The 14,674-nt window shown below is 44.4% G+C and overlaps 2 protein-coding genes and 1 pseudogene across 9 annotated transcripts; all 3 read right to left on the bottom strand.

Annotated features, from left to right (window-relative positions):
* Positions 1 to 355: 355 nt before the first annotated feature.
* Positions 356 to 5,891, bottom strand: LOC123154312 (E3 ubiquitin-protein ligase UPL4-like). 8 transcript variants are annotated; one of them, XM_044573074.1, is made up of 8 exons: positions 5,413 to 5,891; positions 5,205 to 5,315; positions 4,856 to 5,124; positions 4,189 to 4,326; positions 2,956 to 3,002; positions 2,492 to 2,541; positions 2,134 to 2,314; positions 356 to 386 (listed from the first exon to the last, which is right to left on the bottom strand). In XM_044573074.1, exons 1-4 carry the CDS (start codon positions 5,548 to 5,550, stop codon positions 4,293 to 4,295), a joined length of 552 nt encoding a protein of 183 aa, XP_044429009.1. In that variant the 5' UTR covers positions 5,551 to 5,891; the 3' UTR covers positions 356 to 386; positions 2,134 to 2,314; positions 2,492 to 2,541; positions 2,956 to 3,002; positions 4,189 to 4,292. The 8 variants fall into 8 exon arrangements, with proteins under 8 accessions (XP_044429009.1, XP_044429005.1, XP_044429004.1 ...); XM_044573070.1 differs by having other exon boundaries at positions 2,134 to 2,317; positions 2,888 to 4,326; XM_044573069.1 differs by having other exon boundaries at positions 2,888 to 4,326.
* Positions 5,892 to 9,525: 3,634 nt separating this feature from the next.
* Positions 9,526 to 10,718, bottom strand: LOC123153177 (uncharacterized; annotated as a pseudogene).
* Positions 10,719 to 11,436: 718 nt separating this feature from the next.
* LOC123150077 (annexin D1) lies at positions 11,437 to 14,393 on the bottom strand. The gene is made up of 5 exons (XM_044569868.1): positions 14,167 to 14,393; positions 13,923 to 14,068; positions 13,605 to 13,823; positions 12,877 to 13,089; positions 11,437 to 11,999 (listed from the first exon to the last, which is right to left on the bottom strand). Exons 1-5 carry the CDS (start codon positions 14,240 to 14,242, stop codon positions 11,709 to 11,711), a joined length of 945 nt encoding a protein of 314 aa, XP_044425803.1. The 5' UTR covers positions 14,243 to 14,393; the 3' UTR covers positions 11,437 to 11,708.
* Positions 14,394 to 14,674: the final 281 nt, after the last annotated feature.

The following is a 14,674-nucleotide window of genomic DNA, read 5'->3' as shown; positions in this document are numbered from 1 at the left end:
CAAATATAAGTTTATTTATTCGACAAAATAGCTCTGAACAATTATATGTTCATAACATACATTCATGGATCGATAAGACTACAAATGTCAAACTACTTTCTTTGTAGTCTTTGTTCGTCGCTCACATTTACGGATCCAAATTCAATCAACAAGTTTGTTATCTCTAGAGCCATTAATCCATAAACCATAAAGCACCTACAGTCAGATATACCATGACTGAGAGCATAATTAATCTAACTATATTGTCAAACACGTCAGGATGCAAAATCATAACTAAAACACAGAGGGCAACAAAAAGCAGGAACTGACTGACCTCGGTATTTGATAAACGTCATATTTGAGCGCTTCTTTTTTCCCATACTTCAATCAGGAAAGACCAGATTTTGCTGTAACAGTACACAAGTAAAAATCTTAACAATACAATAATTTAGTTTGATGTTTTATAATTGTTTTATAGAACCAAAACATCTCAAGCAGGCTCTAAGGAGCCCAGATCACTCATCAGTCTTACTGAATTTTAATAAAAGAGTCAACTATCTTAGCATGATTAATATACTTTCTCTGACCCATGCGCATAGACATTAATATAACTCCAGATTTTATACCACCCATTTTTATTTATAGTGATATGATTATAAAGTCATATCATTTGGCATGTGGCAGAATTTAATTAAACATACGAACTCATAATGATCTGACCTAAACAGAAGAGACAAGAAGAGGCGGCTGTTTATACGCTCACCAACATAGTTCTATATTTGTCCGTACCAAATATTGTTCTAATAGTGTATTATGCTATGAAGCAGCTCATCGCTTTGTGCATATCTAGCACCTTCAATAGTTTGCTATGGCCCACACGAGGCTACTACATCCCCTATATCATGCAGTGTGTTAGAATACTTCAGTACAAATGTATTTCTAGGTTACACACGATTGTTTTGTTGCAACTTCTAGTAATAATCTTGCAACCTAGTCTTTGAATAGTTACCCCAAGATTTGGCACAAGGACAATACCAAATATAGTTCTTCAAGTAAGTAATTTGCTTACAGATTGACTGGTTAACATCATACAATTGCACCGAAAGAAATAGCGCGCTATAGCGCCGCTAATAGCACGCTATAGCGTGTAGAGAATTGTCTCGCTAAATAAATCAATGTACAATGCCTCGCTAATAGCATGATATAGCGCACTATAGTACGCTAATAGCATATTTTCAAGGGCGATGCTATTTTCTATAGCGCGCTATTTTTTTCCTTTATTGCAATTATACCTAGGCAGGCTGCACCTACCATTTCTCCTATATCTTATCTACAAGAACTTACCTGCCATTTGAACTCCGCTACTCAAAGTGATAAATAAACCTGCCACTAAGAAGATTATGGAGGCTAGTGCGAGGGTGGATGAGAAGCAAGAAATAAGAAAACCTGAACTTCATTTTCAGTTCATCTCTTTCTGTTCTTATATTTCAGTAAGAGTTTCCATCTATATGCCGTATCAGTTTGGATCCACATTTGTCTGGTGCCTTCGCATATCACTGGTAATTCAGTAAATAAAAGGCTTGACAACATGTTCCGACAGACCTCTAATTCAGTAATGCACAAATGCGGCTACATCAGAGATCTTTAAGGGAAAAGGTAGAATAAAAGAAAAGGCAATAGTTTCAGTCTATTAAAATGGTTGCAGCACCACGCACACCATCGCAGATAATTGGCAAGAAATTCTCAATTCGACAAATAGAAAGAAATATATTTCATGCACCCAACAATATCATGAAGGTTGATCGCTCACGGCTTCAAAAAGTTCTGAAAACGTTCCATGAAAAGAGTGGATAACACGACATTGTTACTGCTCTGAACCGCATAGTCAGGTCTCTAAAATCGTTCCAGCAGCAAAATTATCATATTTGCACTTTGCCAGCAATCATTTCCGATGGCAAAAATGAAGCACATCTAGAAGATCATGTAAAATATCTATCTGTTGGCCAATGCACTTTGGGATTATAGGAGCCCATTAGTATATTATGATCTTACTACCACTATTTAACCCACAACAAAATACACCAATCTATAAGCAATTGCAGCCAACAGCAAACTGAATCTCACCTGTAGCAGAAAAAGGCTTCAAACACGTACCTACTTGTGTTGTCCTTGACATGGCCCTGCAGGGCTCACTGGAGATGATTGAGCCATCACCATGACCAGACCTTACTATTTCTGCCTCTGTAGAATTCATGTTCCAGAGGGTAGCATCTTCAAATTCCCACCCTTCTAGCACCATCACATATCTGTTTTGGCTCTTCCAAATCTCCATGGCCTGCTGTGGGTGAGAGATCTATGAGCAAACTGGAAAGTGGTTTATCGTTTCATCCATATACAATGAGCACATGAGTAGGACATTATTATTATGGTATACTTGCTTTGCTATAGATGCTACATTTACGCATACTGGGCAATTTGGAACAATAACAGAGAAGAGGATTTTTTAGCTCACCTTCTGATTTCATGGTCGCTTTTCATGAGCTCGTCAAGAGTGAATTCAGCCTGCAAAAACAACCATGTATACTGAATCAGTCATTATTCACCGCCTCAATAGAAATCTAGGTTAGTTTCCTAGAATAGATTGCTAAAACACCGCCTCAATGATTTTGGAAGCTCCATTTTTTATTAGTCACCAATTTTTTTAGAAAGCAATGACTTCGGATGTTCTTTACCTGATGTAGATTAACTGCTCCTTGCATTATCCATAAATGACAACGTAAATACAGCAAGAGAACTACTTCATAACCGATAAAATGATGTGCAAAACATAGTCATTTCTCCCACAACAGGATCCCCAATCAAAAAAGATTATTCTTTATTCTTCGAGACAAAATTCGAATCTACTTACAAATTGAGCTAGTGAAAATCGAAAGAATGAAGAACTTGTAACGTGAAGAGCCAGTCATCGATTTGCACCTACGATCGTCGCGCTGTACTTATTGCTGAACTTCTTGTTGATGTACCTGCACATGAATCACCCAATCTAGAAATTCCAAGACTGGGATTGGTAATCTGAAATTATGATAACACTATACCCTAAGACCTGATCACGTGTCTTTCAGAAAAAATGGCAATATAAGCCAATATGTCAGGATGGTCTTAAGTTGCACCACAAACAAAAAAGACCAAGCTACAAAAAGGACTTCATAGAGAAGAGATCCATATCCATAGTGGAACAAATTGGAAGAAGTTTATATAAAAAATTAATCAACAATCATGTATACTGGACACCCTATCGCCATATCAACAAGTTTAATTCAGTTTAAGCTGTAAAAAGCTTGATCTTACCAATTATATACATGCTCTCATGTATCACCCTGCAATTTTACTCTCTTCAGTGGCATTGCAATAACATGCTACAACATCACTCCAATTAGGCAATGGAAGAGGAAAGGAAAGACACTTGAATTAGATATTAGAGAGAAGAAAAGAGAGCATGGGTGCCTTGGAGATCCAAATTAACATGCTACATTATCACACACAAAATGGAAAGCAACAGAGTAGCTCTGTGCATTCTACTGTATGTATCAGTTCTGAACACAAAGTAATGTCACCAGTGAGGTGTATCAGTAATTTGTATTGTCCCTTCTAATCAACAAGACATTGGGACCAACAACTTTGAATCTGTAATATAAAGGAAAGTAATCTAGAGAGCTAGTCATCTGACATTCATCAACACTGATGGTGAGGTGAGTAATTCCTAAATTAAGAGTTACACTTTTATATTGTGAATCAGAGTTTTGTATAAACAAGGATGTTGTAGATCACATAAGAACTTGAAGGATTGTGTGATGCCAATTAGTATAGGTGCGGTGTCAAGCAACAGATGGCATATTAAACCTAGGAACCTATATATTCATCAAGTATTACCGTTTGGTGTGGTTCCAGAGTGGATCAAGTGGCATAGTTAAGAGTCTGCATCTAGCAAATAAAAAGACAGCCTGAATACTTGATCTCTTATCACAGTGAAGCTCGTAGTTAGTATGAAAATTTACTTTAGTATACTACTATCTGCATCTAATGCATGTATGGATGCATGAAAATTTGTACTAATAAAGGAGCATTATCATATTTGTTTAGCAAGCAAACCATGGTAATTATTGCAGCCGAACACTTCTGAATAAATTCAATGCCGGAGAGAGGTGTTACCTTCTTAGCATTCGGGTAGCTGTCCTTGGGTAGCGTGAGGTAAAGGTATTTTTCCAAAGAGTCCTCGACCTGGTGCTCTGTGGTGAAGTATCGTGACGATGCAATTAGCAGTCAGACCCAGCTGTAATTGGTGAAAACCTATACATCAAGTTAACAAATTATGAATGAATTAATAATTAACCATGCATGAACTTGTCAACCAAAAGAATACTACTGTACATGCATCCTTGGGAGTTCCTGCCTTTTTTCTCTCTTTCCACAAGTGGTGCTTGGATGATGAACTCGATATGTACAGCATATCAACACAAATATGCACTACAGAACTAATTCTCAGTTTGTACAACTATGGGTACTAATGACAGAAAACAATCAGCAATGACTGGGGAGTGACCAATATACAGATACCTAAGCACATTTGTTAACTCCAAAATTGCAGAACCTATTATCATATAAACAAAAATGATAGGAGAAAAACCATTTATACGCTTACATAGTGCATACAGTCCTCTTAATTAATTAAAAAATATCAACATGGTAACAATAGTGGGAATGATATCAAATATGCACACACTATGAAACAGTGCGATCTTTGCAGATATGGGCATAAAGGGAGAGAGAGTGATGCAGATTAGAAGTAAAGGGGGGAGAAGGACTGACAGAAGCTCACCTTGACACCAGACATCCCTCGATGACACTTCCATGCAGATCCATGACACTACTTCTCCTTGTCTGCATTGTCAACCTCTCCTTTGCCTTTAGCAGAGCACTATGTACATGCCTAATACAAGCAAGCTCGGTTAAATTAGTGGGTAACAATACCATCTTCTCCTCAGACTGCAGTAGATTACACAGCATTGGGACCAAGTCCATCACAAACTGGGAGCAATCTGCGGGGACCTTCTTGCAGGCATTTGCAACAGCTGAGACAACAACCCTCTGAACCATCCAAGCACTCACCCAATTAGCGAATGCAGTAGATTCTTGGCACCAAAAGACTGAATTTCTGCAATTCTAACCTGAATACTTGCAGAGACAAAGTCCATGTATACCAGCACAACAGTTATCATGCCTGCCTGCAAGCACTGTGCCGGCTGCCGCAGCGATATCTTCTCAAACGCTTGCAAGCACTGCTCATACAAACAGAAGAAGCGTGATTGACCACATAAAGCGCTTCGTTCAGGTCAATGAGATGGTCTGGTTTGTTTTTGAGGGCTGCTCGGTTACCTGCTCGGCCACATCAAGGTACTCGATCGCGAGGAGCCGGGAGCAGAGCACGGGGAGCAAGCGGTGGCGGACGACGGTGTCAGCGGCGCACGGCATGGCGTCGTAGAGGTAGGTGATGGCGCGCACGGCGAGCAGCATCTCGGGTCGCCAGCCGCACGAGCGCTCGCGTGGCGGACTCGGCGGGAAAGTAGCCCCCGGCGTCCTCCGTGCAGAACGAGAGCGCTTCGTAGAGCTCCGTGAGCGACGCGAGCAGCACGCCTCCCCCTGCGCCCTCCGAGGCGACGACCGCCACCATCCGACGGAACTTCCGCCCCCAGGCCCCAGTCCCCATCCGACTCACACGACGACGCTTTGGTACGCCGCCAGGAGGGCCGTCGGAGGCTGCGCGTTGCAGCGAGCGCGGGCGGCTGTCGAGGAGGACCAACGGCGGAGGCTCGTCCACGGCGGCACGCCTCTCTCTGCTCCTCGCGCGTCTCCCTTCTCCACCGCCTCCCGCGGCAACACAAAGGTCTCTCTTTCTCTCCGATCACAACCCATCTGTTTGTAAAACCCATGTTAACCTATGTAGGTGTAGCATTACTCATCTTATTATTATTATCCAATGTTTAATAACGCAAACTCATCAAAAACAAATCTGCGAGCGCCGCTGCAGGGCCTCGCCAGTGAAAACGAGGGGCAAATCAAGAAGATGAAAGAGGAGCTGTACGCTGCCATTACCGAGCATGAAAAGAACAACACAATTTACGACAGTTTAGTATCGCCAAACGTTGGGCTGCTGGAAAATCTCTCCGTGCAGCTGGAACCAAAACACAACGATCCACGCTGGTACGTACTTTCTACAAATCTGCACAATATGACTCTCCTTCTCCTTTTGTTTGTTGTACTCTACGTTAGGCTGCGGTTCTGTTTCTTATATCATCATCATCCCAACCTGCAGGCGCTCATATCGACGAGGAAAAATGATCAGCGATTGCCTGAGGGTTGCAGGGATACATTTTCTCACTACTACGGCCTTGGAAACACTGTTTGGCTCCTCGATGGAAGCTGATCCAGAGGGCAGAGCAACCAAGAGGGACCTAGCGTGATGTTACTTTCTACTCAGTGAGAATGATCATTGATTGTTCTGTGCCACCGAGTTTTGCTTATCTTCCTGAGGTTGCTGAAGCTCGTATCATCTGGTTGTAGTCTATCTTTTTGTTTTTCTTCCTGTGTGAAAGCTACTGAGACGTCGATAAATATGCTATCTGGCTAAGTGAATAGGAACTTGTGTTGGGGTTGCTTCACTCTTGATTTCTTTTTTTTACTTTCTGTTTTCATCTTATTTGATGATATGTTGTTTGATGATCGTGAGACAAAGTAGCTAGTCATTCCATCATGGAGCCAACACGAGCATACTACTTATTTGGCTTCCTTGGAATCCCGGGGGATTTCATTTGTCTGGAATCTTTTCCTTTCATATAGGGTGTGTTAAACTCAACTGGAGCTCTCTCACCAAAACACACGACCCAATGCAAATTGCATAAGTTATTAAGGAACGTCTTGTTGGACATTCAACAGATAAAAAGTCAGAATATGTTTCCTATGGGGAGTTTAAGAAAATACATTTTTCAATTACAAGAATTATGGCTTTGGGGTTTTGGTTACCAGGCGGTAAATTCGGTTAGCGCTCGGTCATCGAGTTTCTCGACCCCCCCCCCCCCCCTTAAACATCCATACGAAGCAAAAAGTAGAGAAAAAATGAATTCAAATTCGTTTGAAAAATAAAATAAACTGAAAAAAAAAGGACTGTAGCCAAAACCTTGTCCCACCGCTTGGTTGCTTCTAGTTCAAAGATGGAGTCCTTAGGGTCACCCAAGTGCTAGAATCTCATGATCGGGCACTTGCGTCCCTCATCAAAACCCTTGTTGTTTCTTTTGGGTTTTATTTTAGCTGACCCTTGTTGTTCGTGGCACAACTAATGGCACGCACATGTGCTTTTATCTTAGAGCATCTACAGCCGGACTTGACAAATCCGACCCCCATACATCCGCGGATGCGCCCAGAGCAGGCAGTAATCGGTCACCCCTCATATTTCCTTCACCACATCGGTCCGATGGACTCTTCTCCTCCGGGACAAGGGTTGGCGGTCATCGTCCGGTTTAAATAGGCGGCCTTTGGCCCTCGAGCGGCGCCATAAGGTGGCGTGAATGCGTCCACACCCATCCCGGAGGAGAAGAGTCGATCGGATCGATGGGTTAACTATTGTTTTCGTGTGGGTAAGTCCGACGTGGCGGACGTGCCCGGTCATATCTACCATAGATTTTGGGCTGGATATGAGGAGCACTGGTCAGCCTGGGTGTTTGGGCCGGTATGAGGCCTCTGTCAGGATCTTTCTTAACCGGTAGGGACCGGGTCGTCCACCGAGGTATATAAGGACAGTCCAATGCTCCCACGATGGTTCCTATCCTCACTCCTAAAACATCTGTTTATGTTGGCTCCATACCATGATTCTCAAGGAATCCTAATGATAATGGTGAAAACACGATCCCTCGTCATCTTTCTTACAGGGTGTGTAGTAGTCGTCGGAAGGTCGCCCTAGGCCGATGGCAACAGTTATGACTATAGGTGCAGCAACGGTACCAGTACAAAAATCAATCTTACAAGCGGGAAGGGTCGTTTTGGCTCTGGGAGCATATGCTTCCGGACGAACAGTACATTCAAAATAAATAGTAAAAAGATTCAAACCTTCTAAAATTTTTTTTGTGGATGGCATGTTAGTCTACCAAGCGTGCTTGACAATTTTCATGTGAAATGGAATAGCAGTGTTTCATCGGTGTGTAACATTTGGCATTTGAATTTTTTTTCTGCACAACTCAAATAGCTTAAGCTTTTCCACTAAAAATTTGTAGGTATCATTTAGGTCTGACAATGAACACATATATTTTCTTTTAAAAAATTGACATTTGCAATAACCACTTTTCTCAGGCAGAAACATATGCTCTCAAGAGCTGAATTGATTTTTTGTAACCAGTGTGTCTTTGTCTGCCTTGGTATTTCGTCCAAATTCTGATCGGCTTTGCTAATTCAAAACTACACTCGTCTTGAGCCTACACATTTCTAGAGAAAGTACAAGTTAAACTAGTTTCAGCCCATCCGAGTTCAAGTCCTAACTTAACACATTTTCTAGATTTATTTTAATCCTTCCAGCAATGTGTGTTTAGTGAAGGAGACGTTCTTGTTGACTACAAAGATGTCTGTGGTGATTTCGTCAATCTCAAGATGATGCGCCGGCTCAGTCTATTGAAGGTGCTCATCAGAAGGAGTAGGGTGTGCATATGTACGTTTATATGAGTGAATGCATGTGCATATATGTATAAACATCTACGTCTGTACTATGTCAAGAAAAAATATTCAATTCCATCAAATTTAGCTATAACTAATTCTGGCGATCTTGGGTGGAAGCGGCGGTAAAATGTTGTGTACTCGCTCCATCTTGCAAAACAGAGCATATATAACTTTCCCTCTTTTCTCCAAAAATAAGGCATATGGTAATTTGGACCAATTACTCCCTCCATTTTTATGTACTCTGCATATTAGATTTGATTGAAGTCAATATCCATAAAGTTTGATAAAGTTTATAGAAAAATATAAGTATTTACAATAGCAATCTATATGATGTGAAAGTATATTCAATAATGAATCTAATGGTACTGATTTTTATTGTATATGTTAATAGCTTTGCCTATAAACTTTATCAAAGTTTACAAAGCTTGACTTTGACAAAAGCTAATATGACTAAATAAAAACGGAGGGAGTACAAGTTAAAATGAATGGGTGATTAATGACTTGATTGGTTTGACAGGCAAGTGAGGCGTTCGCGGGAACTCAAGACATCGCGGTCCTTTATTTTGAGATTAAAGGGAGCAGGCTCTAATTAGTACATCCATAAAAGTATCGGAACTCTTTGTTTATGGTCCTCTCTACAGCGTATGGAGAATCGAGACCTATTTACGAAGGTGTGTACACGATTAGAGGCTACGGTGAGGGGTACTTTTATCCAACATACATGTTTTTTTGTATTTCGTCTTTTTATTTTTCGTTTCTATGTGAGAATTTTATTTGGCTGTGTGCATCTTAATTATGCAGATGCCGGCTGTAATGTTTAAATATTTTAAGTAATATAAAGCGCCACTTTTTGAAAAAATTACATCCAAAACGCTGCATGAGAAAACGTGTGGTTATTCTTGGACACTGCATAGGACCTAATGCGGGGGTGAACCTTGGTCCGGAGCTCTCCCATGTGATCATACTTGAGGCTAAACAAGGTGACACGGAGCACGCTGTCCCGACCACCCTTGCGACGCAGGACGTTCTCGACGAGGCAGAACCTGCCGCGGCCCATGCAGGTGAGGGTGGCCTTGAGGTGCCGGCCGCCGTTCTGGTACGCCTTCTCGCCGTTACGGAGGAACAGCTTCTCCCTCAGCACCCTGCAGCCCGGCGGCCGTCCGGCGGCGGCGCTGCGGGAGGCGACGGGGCAGCAGCAGACGCGCCCGTCCCCCTCGCGGTGGATCCCGACCCACGCGTCCAGGCCGGCGTCGAAGTGGGCCTGGCCCTTGAAGGGCAGCACCCAGTCCCCGAGCTCCCTCCACGCGCCGTCGCTGGTGTCCAGGGAGTGGGTGGCGTAGGCGGTGGACACGAAGAGCCCGCCCGTCCGGGTGCAGCGCGTGGGCGACGACGTCCATCCCGCAGCACGGCGGCGGCGGCGATGATGACGGTGCGGCGTTCCAGAACCAGTCCGCCCGGTCTCCTCTGGCGGTGAGGTCCCAGTGTCCCACGACAGGGCCTGCAGGCAGGGCGCCTCGGGGTGGCAGGGGCTTGTTAGGGCGTAGAGCTTGCGACCGGCGGCCATGGCGGCCCCCAGGCTGTGGAGCCCGGTCGGAAGGGGCGGGCCCGCGGCGAGGGCGGCGGCCTGCGTTTCGTAGACGAAGGTTGCGGGTGGGGCGTCGTCACCGTGGAAACGCGGGCCGGCGGCGAAGAAGATGTCGGTGCCCAGAGCGGCCAAGTGCATGGGGCCGCGCACCGGCCACCTTATCCGGATGGCGGCGGGCTCGGGAAGCTTGCGCACTCCTCCAAAATCGTCGTCCAGGATGGCGGCGGGCTCGGGAAGCTTGCGCACTCCTCCATCGGCTGCATAGTACTTTCGGCGCCAGATAGAGGTGCTGCTTCCGACGTGGCCTGCGGCTCTCGGCTTAGTCGCAGTCGCAATCCCGCCGCCGCCGTTTAGACGACGAGGAGGAGGAGGACCCCTCGTCTAACCAGCCGTCCATCGCGGCTACCAAAAACCTGATCTGGGGTCGATGGCTCAGTTGATTATGAAGGGGTGTAGAATACTCCCTCCGTCCGCATATATGACATCAAATTGGTACATTATGAAACTACATTTCAAAAGGAATCCAATGATACTAATTTAATGTCATAAATGTTGCTATTTTTTCCTATAACGTTGGTCAAAGTTTTAAAACTTTGACTTAAACAAAATCTAGATGTATACTTATTCGCAGACGGAGGAAGTAGGTGGTCTCTCTGCTGGTGAGAGATTGATTTATAGAGGTGAGGGAGCTTGCGGGGTGAAGAATCGAAGTCGTAATCAATTTCAAGTCGGCATCGGCACGTGGCAACCAAGACGCGATGGAATTGGAAGGGGGAACGGATCCTCTAACATCACGAAGGGATGTTACAAAACCACAGTACAATCCAATGCAAAACAGAGAAGGAATGTCACGGTACTACGGCGAGTACGGTAGCAATAGGTACTGTACATTTTTACTGTTCATAGAAAATAAATCTGAAATCATTTTTTTTCTCCATAATTTTGTTTGTACGTAACTTTTGTAAATGTATACAGTAGTTTTGTAATTTGCAAATTAATTCAAGTCATTTGTCTTAATCATATAAATATGAAGAAGGGATGTTAGAGTACTGTAGCTATCCGCACATCCCTTCGTGATGTTAGAGGATCTCGTTTCATCGGAAGGGGCAAATCGGTAACGGAAGAAAAACAGATGCAAGATAGGAGTATATATTTTTCAGGCTTACAGAAAACTCAACTTTTCAATATGCCCTCGGTATTTCACACGCCAGCATCTAAGTACAAAAGGTACTACTATATGACTCATCGTAAAGCACATCTCTATTTTATTCTCACTGTTATGCAAGGTCATAACCAGAGTGACTACGGCCTTGCACACCAGGGTTTATTCTCCGATCGAGATATATAAAAGGATAACAGGGGGTGGAATTGGATACAGGGGCAAGGCTCACTCCTTCCCCAGGAGGGCAAGGAGCATGCTCTCGTAGTCGCCGGAGGTGTCGCCTGCGACGGCCTTCTCCAGGGGAACACTGTTCCTCTTCTGGTACGCCTCTTTGATCAGCTTCAGGTCCACCTCGGCGCGGGTGGTGATGACCCTAGTGAGGGAGTTCTCATCGGTTCCATTCCCTGCAATGGCCACCCTGGCCACCTTCTCAAAGTACCTATCAGGGCAGGTGAAGCACCGGATGACCGCCCGCAGGGTCTTGAGGAACTCATCCTTGGGGTCAGCCTTCAGATCCTGTAAATAGCAGAGATTGTTAGTAAGCATGTCTTAAATGGATAAAACAAATCTAGAACGAATTGAATTGGTCAAGCAAGATTGTCCCGAAACTCAGATGTAAAATTCTGCTAAATATCATGAACTGTAATAACAAAAGTGAGGAAGGCAAATAACACAAAGGATATATGTATTACAAATGATTCAAACCGACTATTGAAGGGAATTTTTTAGTTTGCAGAGCAGTGAAGATTTATAAGAATAACTAATTCTGGTATGTCCTAAAAACAAATCAGGTAGGCGGATACTATTAAGTTCTTGCTTCTAAGTTGCAAGTAAGCAGTTAAAAGGGTTTTACAAGAGGAATGGAGCGTTCAGATGCACACACACATCTTAGCGACAAAAAAAAATCAACTATACAGGATAGCAGAATAACTCTTAGTAATATAATAGGAACTCTTAGAATAACTAGCAATGCATTCAAATTTAACAATATGCATCTTTCTGAAAAAAAGCACCAAGGCAACAGATCCAGACAATATGCATATGGAAATTTATCTAAAATCCAGCTGGGTACAAAAGGCAGAATAAAGTTGAGCTTGAAATTGAATATATAGCTCCACCAGGCAGAGCAGGTAAAGACTACTTGTGATTACTTCCCTTCAGAATTTGAATAGTGGAGTAGCACTACCAAAGATCATTAGTCATGTGAAACTGAGATAAAATATGTTACTGCATATTACAGATTTTCTGAAACAGAGATGCATCTTACTTATTGGACATTTGGTAATGCAAAACAGAGCAAAGGCACAACAAATAGAACAGAATGAGCTGGTTACATCCTGTCAGATTTTCAAAAGCAGAAGGGGGAAAAACAGAGCATAAGATATTTCTGCACCTTAGTGATCGGGTGACCAAATGTATCATTGTAATTATTGAATGTTGCAAGCAGCTGAGCTTTGCTCCTGGTGGTGAGAATTCTGATGACCTCATCATCAGCATAAGCCTTATGCTCAATCTTCTCGTGTAGTAATTTGGCTTCTGAATGAGCCAACCTTGTGTTGACCTCTGGTCCCTCGTAGCGGTGTGAGCTTACAAGTGGCACCAACAGCTGAAAAGGAACAAAGAAAATTCAGGCCCTACTTTGCCAAAATCATCTATATCCGCACAAATTTCCACCTCTAAAATCAGAAAATGGCCAGGAACAAGGTAACAAAAGTCACCATCGCAGTTTGAATTTGTTCTGAATGTAGCCCAAAGGGATAAGATACTGCATTTTGAAATTTCAAATTCATGGTTCATGAGTTAACACCAACAGCATGCAAAATAGAAGAAGCACTTTCATATCGTTTTCCAGAAGAGAAGAACAGAGTCTTCTACAAAAGGATCAACAGTAATTTTCTTTCATACCAGTGGATATTTGGATCCATAAACCTTACTGGCATTTTAGCACAGTGCACGCAGATCAAGTCCATTGTAAATGACAGCACGGCTTCGAACGAATTTGTTTATCACCGCGTAATTACTTATAAGTCAGTCAATTTAGGGACGCGCCGGTATATGGCAGAGTATGGCATCTCCAAGACTGAATGTGCAGGAAGATAGGAACGGGACAAGACAAGGTACCTTGCGGAAGTCGCCGGTGACGTGGGAAGCGACGTCCTCCTCGAGCGAGCGCTTGAAGCGGTCATGGTAGGCCTGCCTGACGGCGAAGAGCTGCTTGGAGCCGCGCGCGCAGGCGATCTCGACCAGCACGGGGTTCCCGGGGTGCCACTTCCTGGCGGTCTCGTTGGCGAGCACCGCGTCCCGCTCCGCCGGGTCCAGCGTCCACAGGATCACGGCCCTCTGATCCCAACAACCCGATCAGTCAGAGATCTGAATAGGCTCGACCGCTCCAGGGTATGTGAGAGGGGGAAAGGCGTACTGGTCAGCGGGTGGTTTTACCTCGAAGTCGCCGGAGATCTCGTCGGTGATGCTCCGGAGCAGCTCCTCGCCGTAGGTGTCGGCGTAGTGCTTGCGGATGGCGCGGCGCTGCGACGCGTCGCGGTGGCCGAGGATGGAGATGATGAGCGCCTCGTTCGTGCCCCACCCTGCACGCGCGCGCACGCACAGACCAAAAAAGACCCGACAGATCAGGCGATCGGACCGCGCGGGGGAATCGCGAAGACGACGAGGGGAGCGGGCGTACCTTGGAAGGCCTTGCGGAGGTTGTCGCAGTCGTCGGCGAGGGCCGGGACGTTGGAGGGGACCTTGAGCGTCGCCATCGGGCTCGGGCGCCTGCCGGCCGGGGATCGGAGGAAGCGGTGCGTGCGATGTGGGATCTCGAGACCGGGCGGGGAGTGGACGAATGGATTGCGCGTTTCTGCGGAGGGGCGAGGGGGGCTATTAAAATGGGTGGGGAGAAGAGGGGTTTAAGGAAAGCGATGGTGGGTGGGTGCCATGTACTGTAATTAGTGGGGTAGCACTGATTATCTGATCTGGATTACAGCAGTATGATTAGTGTATGGGCGCGTGATGCATCCCAGAGTCTTAAGCGCCAAGTCTGCGGAGATGAGCTGAAAATGGAAATGTGTGATTTAATTTAGTACTCATCGTGAAAGTCTTAAGCGCTAAGTCTGCAGAGATGAGCCAATAATTATTGGAAATGTGTAGTTTTAGCGTGAATTGGCACGGGCAACAGCTCATGGTGGATAAGA

This window comes from Triticum aestivum, chromosome 7A (assembly GCF_018294505.1).
Source record: "Triticum aestivum cultivar Chinese Spring chromosome 7A, IWGSC CS RefSeq v2.1, whole genome shotgun sequence".
Taxonomy (NCBI): Eukaryota; Viridiplantae; Streptophyta; class Magnoliopsida; order Poales; family Poaceae; genus Triticum; species Triticum aestivum.
This window is presented reverse-complemented; position numbering and strand designations above follow the sequence as displayed.